Below are 9,775 nucleotides of genomic sequence, written 5' to 3'. Positions count from 1 at the left end.
AGGGCCTCTTTGAGCTGAATCGAATTGCAAAGGTCGAGGCCATTTGGTATCTTTTATGTGTCCGATGGCGGAAACGATAGCATAGGCATTGACGCCTAAATTATACTCTGATAGCCTCGGTGCTTCTTTAGTTCCGATGAGCCTGTCGAAGCTGTTTTTGCCCATGAGTCCTCGGTTGTTCTGCCCTCGGTCATTCCTTCTTTCATTTCTCATAGGATTTCGCTCGGATCCACTGCTTCTTCGGTCTCTATTGTACGGTTGATATCGATCCCGGTTTGATCTAGGATTGTGATCGGTGTCTCTCTTGACTCGGTCGGTGATCCTGACGGGGTGTACGGATCCCGAAGGGGTACCAAGTTGGTCATCCTCGACCCTGATTTTTGATTAATATTGATTATGGACGTCAGTCCAAGTGATGGCTGGATATTCTACCAAGTTCTATTTCAACTGTTGTGAAGCCAATGAGCTTCAAATGTTGAGTCCTTGGGTGAAAGCCTGCACGGCCCAATCATCCGCGATCGGGGGCAAATCCATCTGTTCCATCTGGAATCGAGAAACTAACTCTCTAAGCATCTCATTATCCCTATGCTTTACTTTGAAAAGGTCTGACTTCCTGGTCTCGACCTTTATAGCACCGGCGTGTGCTTTTACGAAGGAATCTGCAAGCATAGCAAATGAGTCAACATAATTAGGAGGAAGATTGTGGTACCATACCATAGCTCATTTTGACAGGGTCTCTCTGAATGTTTTCAACAAGACAGGCTCGATCTCATCATCATCCAAGTCGTTTCGTTTGATGGCGCATGTTTAAGAGGTTACATGCTCGTTTGGGTCGGTCGTTCCGTTGTACTTGGGGATTTAGGGCATGCAAAATTTTTTGGGCATCGGCTTCGGAGCCGCGCTCGTGTGAAAAGGCCTTTGAATAAATTTCTTGGAATCCAGGCCCTTCAATATTGAGGGTGCTCCTGGGATTTGATCGACCCTGGAATTGTAGGATTCCACCTTTTTATCATTGGCTTCGATTTTCTTTTCCCCTATTTCGTCAATTCTTCGAGCATTTTCAGGATTTCGGTGTTAGTCCCCGATTCACTCTCGCTCGTTTTTTTCGAGATTGGTTCGTTTCTACGGATGGCTTCCCGGGAGAGCTCGGGTTCATTCCAGCTCAGTGTTCGACTTTGGTTCTGCAACTGAGCTATCTCCGTCTGTTAAGCCTGTAGCTTTCGAAGATCATAGGCAGGTTGATTCCATCATTTTCGCCATTATGAGTGTTTTGGGCGATTGAATGCACTTCCCTGCGCATGCTGTTTTTGGAGTCGGTGGGCTGGTTTGTGTCGATGGCCATATGCGAACAAACGTCGATGGGAACCATCACCGGGAGTCTCCCAACATCGACCTGGGTTGCCTGGTTACCGAGCGCTGCATTGTTGTTCCTGCCATGGTGGCCGGATTTTGTGTCTATGTTTAGAGGGGCAGACTGTGGGTTTGACATTTCGATCATGACTGAAATCAGAAACACTTCAAAGAACAAGTGTAAAACGGGGTGTATTATGATGATTCGTATCAAATTGCCGCTATTATCCTTAGCCCCACGGTGGACGCCAAATTGTTTACCCTCAAAATCTGATAATAATTTAATTTATTAGTGATTTAAAGAATATGCGGATTAACTTGATACAAAGCAATAAATTAGATTGCAATTGAAATAAACAATAATAAATTAACTGCAAACCAGATGAATTGGATGATTTCAGAATAGGGAAGCAAGCCACCCTTAAGTTGAATGCACTTTTATTGACAAAGATACCAAAGGATAAGAATCAATAGTAATGTATTGCTTATGAATATATCTTACTATGTCCTTCATGAATTGTGAGGTCCCCTTTATATATTAGGGGAACCAACTTTAAGATATTATTCTATTATTCCATAAAAGGTAAAAAAAAAGGTCCTTGATTTGATGACCGTTGGTCCCTTTTTCGGTATGTTCCGTGATTTTCGCCGTAATGCCCGGTTAGTTACGGGAATTTCGGACCCCTGTCGGATAAGCTGGCAATATATTCCTTGAGACCGTTATAACCGAAACCGGTTATGACCTCGATAAACTCGAGGGCAAGTCTGGTGGTTCCGATGGCTAGTTCGGTAAGGTAGGATCCGATCTTCGGGATTTTATCACCATCTCTCGATCCCAAATTTTCATGTTGGGTGTTCGGTCAAATCCTGAGTTCGATTTTACCCTATACAATTATTAAGCGAACGAACTGAGGTAGAAGAAATATTGATTAAACAGAGTGTGATATACCAAACCAAAAAATTAGGCTTACTTTGACAATAATTTTAAATACAATTATTGAATATTACGCATTACCAAAGAAAGATTGGCACTTTGGGGTTGTTTAGATGATATGAACTGTCCTTTACGTAGTTAAAAATGTAGATGATTTATCAGCTGCCCATTTTCAAGTCAAGTATGGTAGTTATATACAATTTTCAGGAATTGAATTACCATTTCTAGTGCATAAGTTCTGTGTAGTTGGATAGGGAGTAGGTTGTTATGCTTGGAGAGAATATAGTGAAGTTTGCATGCCTGGGGCTGACTGGCCAGGGTATGATGTTTTTTTATTGTTTTATAAATATTACTTTGTAAATAAAAGTCTTTACTTACTAAAAAATAGTAATATTCCGCAATTTCTAATTTGTAATTCAGACATCTCTTTTCTATTATGAGCCTTTAAGGGAAACAAAACAAAAAGAAGAACTAACTATCATTCTTTAGTCCCAATTTGTTTGACATATATCTTTTTAATTGGATCAAAACTTTCAGTAATTAAAAGAAAAGACTTTTGACACATAAACAAAACTTGAATGAAATGTTCAAAACTAGCCTTGTAACCAAACAATTTGTGTTATACTCTCTACTTATTTTTTTATTCAGTATGAAGTATAGTGGAAGATAATTTTAACGTATTAAAATTAAATGCGATAATGTAATTTTTTTTTTACATTATTAGTTGATTTTGACTTGTTATGGAAGATTGTTTTCCATATTATAAGATTACTAATTAATGATTGTCTAAGGAATTACCGGCAATTACCTTTTTAAATATTTTTTTACACCTTTATTTCATAGAGTATATATATATATTTAATTATAGTCAAAAGTAGATGGATAAATTTAGATTTTTTTTACAAAGTTTATCCCACGTGGAATCCACATATTTCATGATGGTTCTTTGCTTCACGATTTGAAGCTTATGGTACGGAATTTTAGTTCATTTAGTTAGTGGATTCTAAGTTAATAACTTATACATATTTAATATATTTTTTAAGATAAATACAGCGTTTCGACTAAAGTTGTTACATTCCAGCTATGTTAACGATTATGAATTACCTATAATATAGGATAAAAGGAAGATATTTTGTATAATAGAAAAGTAAATTTGCACCATTTTCCCAAAAAAGAAAATAAGAAAGTGATGATGTAAAAGGGAAAAAAATTGCTCCATAAATTCCAAGTAGGACTGAACACAGAGAACTAATTAAAAGAGGGCCTACACGAACCGCGCGCAGCCATGAACGTAAAACAGTATTAGTTTCAAACACAACACACAAAAAACAAAAAAAAGAACTTTTCCCTCTCCTCCGCCATTAGCGGTAGAGGAAAAAATAGGAGGCAGAGAAAGAGAGAAAATAGGAAGAGAAGTGACGGATATAGAGAGAGAGAAAGGAAAGGCCAGAGAGTTTTAATTACTTTATTTTCTTCCTCTTATATCCCATCCATTTATTATTAGACCCTTTCCATCTTCTTCTCCAGGCGGCATCTTTTGCCGCCGGAAAGAAAATATACAACAAAGAAACCAAAACACCATTCCCTTTTGTATCCAGCTTTGGTGCCCCGTTTCCCATTTTTCATTTTCTTTATTTTTTCTTCTCTCTTCCATCTCCTGCATTACCTTTGATTTGGTACTATTCTTCTTCCCCTATGTTTCTTCATTTCCCGTTTGTGTAGTCTATTTAACGAGCCGCATTCATAATTTAAATTTGACGCAGTAAACATTTAATGTTCTTACCACTAAACTCATATATTCATGTACTTTCTAAAATTATGAGTTAAGAATGTAATATAATCAGTCAACCCTTTGTTCTAAAAGGTCACCCGGGCGGGTTTGCGTGAGCTCAATAGGTTTTGTCCAAACTTTGTATCTGTATTAAGAAATTTGTGCATTCAATTATAGTTATATACTTATAAACTTGAGATAAATATAAGAAATCATAAATTTAAAATCCTGGATCCGTGTGTACATTTGTTTTTTGTGGAACATGTGATTTGGTCTTTTTCATTAAGTAGTCATCTCCAAAATTCTCTCCCGTGTTTGAGGGGATTTCTCGCCGTTTGGACAACTTTTAAATAAAGTCTTTTAAAGAAGTGTGCAAATGGAAAAGTGTTTTGGTAAATGTGTGTTTTTGTTAGAGAGAGACTTGACTATTTTTGCGCGTCAAATTTGAAAACACTTCTTCGGAAAACAGAATTTCTAGAAAACACTTTAAAAACACGTTTTTTTATATTTGAAAATATTTTCAAAAGACATATAAGGAACTAGAGGAAATACCATATATGATTTGTTCTGGGTCCATGGGGTGTAAAGATTTCTCATTTGTTATTCTTTAGGTATGTATTTTCCTGCTTTTCTGCAGCCACTGATCATTCATTGCATTTGCAGCCAAGTCTGATAAAGAATTAAGGGATTTAATAGCTTTCATTGCCGTAATTACTGGAGTATATGTTTTAACCTGTTAATTTTATGCAGTTTCACCTATGGAGAAACCGAGAACTCCCTTGAAGGGAGTCATTGATGATCTTAAAGGAAGGATAACATGCTACAAACGCGACTGGCTTGACTCATGTGGTACAGGCGTCAGGTATTTACAATATTTGTATCTTATGTTTGAGCTGAAAACTTACCCATTGGTGAAAATATTGGTTTTCTTGTGTAAATGAATTTTTAGGATACTGGCTCCAACAGCATACATTTTCTTTGCTTCTGCTCTTCCTGTGATTGCTTTCGGAGAACAATTGAGTAGAGAAACAGGTCCGTTGTGCTAATCTTTTCGCCTATTTCGCATATGCTATAATCATGTACTGTGCGTTGGATTAAATTGTTGGTATATTGATATTTTTTGCATATGACAGATGGAGCAATGAGTACAGTTGAAACTCTTGCTTCTACTGCTATCTGTGGAATCATTCACTCAATATTTGGTGGACAGCCTCTCTTGATTTTAGGAGTTGCAGAGCCGACGATTATCATGTATACCTACTTGTACAGTTTTGTGAAGGACAGACCAGACATGGGGCCAAAGCTGTTTGTCGCCTGGGCAGGATGGTATAGAATCTACTTTTTTCTCCAAAAAAGGATGTAACAAGAGTTTCATTGGTTTACCAGATACATAAATGTTACTAATTCATGTGTTTGACAGGGTTTGTGTCTGGACCGCGTTGATGTTGTTCCTTCTTGCTATATTCAATGCGTGCAATATCATACCTAGGTTTACGAGGCTCGCAGGGGAACTCTTTGGCATGTTAATCACGGTTCTTTTCCTCCAAGAGGCTATTAAGGTACTTATTCTTGTTTTCCTCTCTTTGGAGTATTCTGTTAGCTACTGTTATTAAATATAATGCAGAAGTAGGAAAAAAGAAACAAGAAAGACCACAAAGAATTATCATTTAAAACTAGTAGAAATCCTATACTGATACCTTTGTTCTTCGAGTCACAGGGAGTAGTGAGTGAATTTTCTATTCCGAAAGGGGAAAATCCGGAACTAGAGGAGTTCCACTTTCAATGGCTCTACACAAATGGGTTACTGGCAGTTATTTTCTCATTTGGGGTTCTTTTAACTTCTCTTAAAAGTAGAGGAGCTAGATCATGGCGTTATGGTACAGGTATGTGATTATATCTGCTTTATTGAAGGGTGGACTTGGAGGTCTTTTAAATTCAAACTTAGTCATTCATACATCAAATATTATGAACAGGTTGGATGCGAAGTTTTATTGCCGACTACGGGGTTCCCCTTATGGTTGTGTTGTGGACAGCAATGTCTTTTGGTGTTCCTGGAAAAATTCCCTCTGAAGTTCCTAGGAGGCTCTTTTGTCCTCTCCCTTGGGAGCCTAAATCATTATACCACTGGACTGTGATCAAGGTACTCTAAATTTCACTGTGATACCCTCATTCATCTAGGATGTTATGTCGCACTCCTCTTGGGTTCTGGACTGCCTCTATATACTGTTCGGAGCAATATCTTGCTCCTTTAGTCGAAGTCTCATAAAAGGGTGGATCTTGTAAAATAAGCAGAAATATTGGTGTGTGTTATCAAAATCCACTGTTTTTATATATGTTCTTACATCGGTTTGGCAAACATGACATTCTTCACCAAAAGGCTTTTGAAAGTGAGTCATACAGATTAGCTTGTGGCACATGAACTTTCTCTTATTGTAATTCAGAAGTCAGTATTATACAAGGCAAGATATTGTTAGGCACTTCTTTGTGTATTCTCTAAGAGAGACTTGCGAACCAAAATTACCGCAAAATTTTATATACTTTTATTAAGTTGTGAAAATTCCTATCCTGTCTAATTTAGTTTATGCACTGAATTGCAGGACATGGCAAGGGTCCCAGTGTTGTATATCTTTTCCGCCTTCTTTCCAGCTCTTATGATAGCTGGTCTATACTTTTTTGATCACAGTGTTGCTGCACAAATGGCACAACAGAAGGAGTTCAATCTTAAAAACCCATCTGCTTACCATTACGATTTATTTTTGCTTGGAGTGATGGTATATATCTTCAGAACTCTTTCTATTTTAGAGATATAGGCTTAAATTCACTTATGCAGGTCTGTTACTCTGGTTCATTCTTCATCTTGAATTTGTGATTGCAGACGTTGATATGCGGATTACTTGGAATTCCCCCTTCAAATGGGGTACTTCCACAATCACCAATGCATACAAGAAGCCTCGCTGTACTTAAGAGACAGGTAGGTAATGCAATAATAAGTTCTATGCTTATTCTTTTCTGCATGATGAATAGTCCTACTAAGACTATTTGGTCCCTCATTTTCAGTTAATCCGAAAGAAAATGGTGAAAAGTGCAAAGGAAGGTATTAAGCAGAATGCCACAAAATCAGAGATATATGGGAAGATGCATGCCGTCTTCGTTGAGATGGATGCTACATCAAAGGTAAGTGCTGGAATAAGTGTTGCCAATTAAGAGTGCATAGGTCAATGTCCATATGAATTTTTTCATTTATAAGATATTTGTTTATTAAGTTTCAATATCTCCAACTAGTTTGGTATTGAGACAGTTGTTTTATAAGAAACTTGTTTATATTATGCAGCGCACAGCAGATAAGGAGTTGGAGAACTTGAAGGCAGCTGTATTGAAACATGACGATGGAGAAGATGGAGCAGACGAAAATTTTGACCCTGAGAAGCACATTGATGCCCACTTGCCTGTCCGAGTAAATGAGCAAAGAGTTAGCAACTTCTTGCAATCACTACTTGTGGGATGTTGTGTGTTCGCTATACCTGTGATCAGGAGGATACCTACTTCAGTCCTTTGGGGATATTTCGCCTACATGGCGATCGACAGTCTCCCCGGCAATCAATTTTGGGAGAGGGTGCTGCTGCTTTTTATTCCTTCTGGTAGAAGATTCAAGTAAGTCATGAATAACTGTTCCTCAAAAATATCGGTCAAGCTCACATGTAGGAGTTTAGAAGTTGTTACATACCTAAGTAGGCTAGCCTACCACCCTGAAAATTCTCGTTCTTCTTGTTAAGTTTTTATTAAAACTGAGAAATAGAGTTTCAGAAAAGTGAAATGTAAAGCATTGGAATCCTGAAGCATCTTTTTATTGTTGTCTTCATTTTATGGATGACCACGTCATTGTTACATACATTTGATTTATTCACTGGTGGTTATTGATTGGTTAAATCATTTCGTGATGGTTCTTTTGGCAGGGTCTTTGAAGGGCTCCATGCCTCGTATGTCGAGTTGGTCCCATTCAAATTCATTGTCAAGTTTACAGCGCTCCAATTCCTGTATTTCTTAATTTGTTTTGGAGTAACATGGATACCTATCGCTGGAATACTATTCCCTTTGCCTTTCTTCCTTCTCATAACTATAAGAGAGCATGTTCTTCCCAAGTTTTTCCCACCCGAGTATCTTAAGGAATTAGATGCAGCTGAGTACGACGAAATTGCTGGTTGTCCAAAGGTAAATTATTTTTCCTACCTTTCCTGCATCTTCCTGTGTAAGTGTAATTGCTAATTCATGCAGGTGGGGTTTTTATGTGCTTTTATGCACATTTAATTTTTTTTATTTTTGCTCTAATTGTATTCTTCTTAATACTTAATGCTTCATCTTATTTGTATTCTGCGTGATAAGAAGGAAGGCACACAAGCAATCAATTTGTTTTCTTATTATGACCATCTTTTGTTGCACTCATCTGTAATATACATTGTTTCCTTGGCATATATTATATGCATTAAATTCAGCAATTTTTTTACCACTTCTCCTACGTAGTACAAACGAGTGGAGTGTTTTTCGGATGAAAACTTTGAGGATCTCTTAGGATACCGGTTTTCACAAGGGTTAATGTATCTATGTGCAGGAGAGAGAGATACCTGATGAAGAAAATGATGATTTCTCTGATGCTGAGATATTGGATGAGATGACAACACATAGAGGTGAACTAAAACACAGATCTGTCAGCTTCACCGAAAGGCAACATCAGGTAAACGGCTTGCCAAATCGTCCAACATTTGCAGTTTCCTTTTTATTACATTGCGAAAATATAGATAATAACCCCATTTTTATGTCAGGTTTATCCGCACGAGGCTTCTGGAATGTAATGGCAGCTGATACATTGATGTAAATGTAATGCATTGTGATTCTCAACCAAAGTACACTTCCGGGAAGGTCATTAATTTTCACAAATCCTCTCGGTTGTTGTGGAAAATGTGCAATAGAAAATACACATGAAAAGAAAGAAGAGAGTAGAAAAGAGCAGGAGATGGAGATTTTTTTTAAAAGAAAGAAAAGCAACAAGAGATATTCTATACAAACTTTTAATTTTCTTTCATAGCACAGAAGCTACAGTAATATAGAAGTTTGATGCTGATTGAAAAATGTGAATAATTCTTGATGCTTTTTTGTGTTATTATTTCATTTTTGGCAAACGTTAAGATGTAGATGCTTTTGTTGTTATACAAATGGGTCATTTGGGAATCTGATAATTTATCTTCTAAAACTAGTTGATATTCTAACACATCTGAAAATATATCAATAAAAGGTATTTAGATCTCACGATTGACAGAAAACATGTGGGGGTTAGCAACTTAGCATATCATATCACTGCTTTAGAGGGAGGTTAAAACCATCTGAAAGCTCAATGATTTTCATAGTTGTATTTGCATATCAGGTGTATGCTCGTCTCCACATATACATGTCTTTTTTATCTTAGTTTTCAAAGTATTTATGCTATTCTCAAATCATATGATTGTTTCTCAAAAACGAGCATTTAGGGGTAAGGTCCAAAGCCTAAAAGCACTGTTATGGATGGCATCACAAATTAGTCAATGAGCAAATTTGGATTTTGGGCCAAAGTCAAATGTGAAATCAGTGATTCAATCCATGACGTATCTAGGTTACCTATAGTTTCATTAGTCCACTATTAGATTCAACTCAAATCGCTAAATTTTCCATTTGGGATTTTGGACAAAACT

The 9,775-nt window shown here is 37.0% G+C and overlaps 1 protein-coding gene across 2 annotated transcripts; it reads left to right on the top strand.

The window, feature by feature from the left end:
- Window positions 1-3,605: 3,605 nt before the first annotated feature.
- Window positions 3,606-9,286, top strand: LOC107820889 (putative boron transporter 7). Of its 2 annotated transcripts, none has more exons than XM_016647245.2 (14): window positions 3,606-3,960; window positions 4,806-4,917; window positions 5,005-5,087; window positions 5,189-5,381; window positions 5,476-5,614; window positions 5,773-5,938; window positions 6,029-6,195; window positions 6,653-6,826; window positions 6,931-7,026; window positions 7,113-7,229; window positions 7,387-7,706; window positions 8,009-8,264; window positions 8,662-8,784; window positions 8,873-9,286. In XM_016647245.2, the coding sequence occupies exons 2-14, from the start codon at window positions 4,814-4,816 to the stop codon at window positions 8,900-8,902; spliced, it is 1,968 nt and encodes a 655-aa protein (XP_016502731.1). In that variant the 5' UTR covers window positions 3,606-3,960; window positions 4,806-4,813; the 3' UTR covers window positions 8,903-9,286. The 2 variants fall into 2 exon arrangements, with proteins under 2 accessions (XP_016502731.1, XP_016502736.1); XM_016647250.2 differs by lacking the exon at window positions 3,606-3,960 and adding an exon at window positions 4,516-4,666.
- Window positions 9,287-9,775: the final 489 nt, after the last annotated feature.

Source organism: Nicotiana tabacum, chromosome 23 (genome assembly GCF_000715075.1).
Source record: "Nicotiana tabacum cultivar K326 chromosome 23, ASM71507v2, whole genome shotgun sequence".
Lineage (NCBI taxonomy): Eukaryota > Viridiplantae > Streptophyta > Magnoliopsida > Solanales > Solanaceae > Nicotiana > Nicotiana tabacum.
The sequence above is the reverse complement of the archived record's forward strand: the minus strand, read 5'-3'. Positions and strand labels throughout refer to the sequence as shown.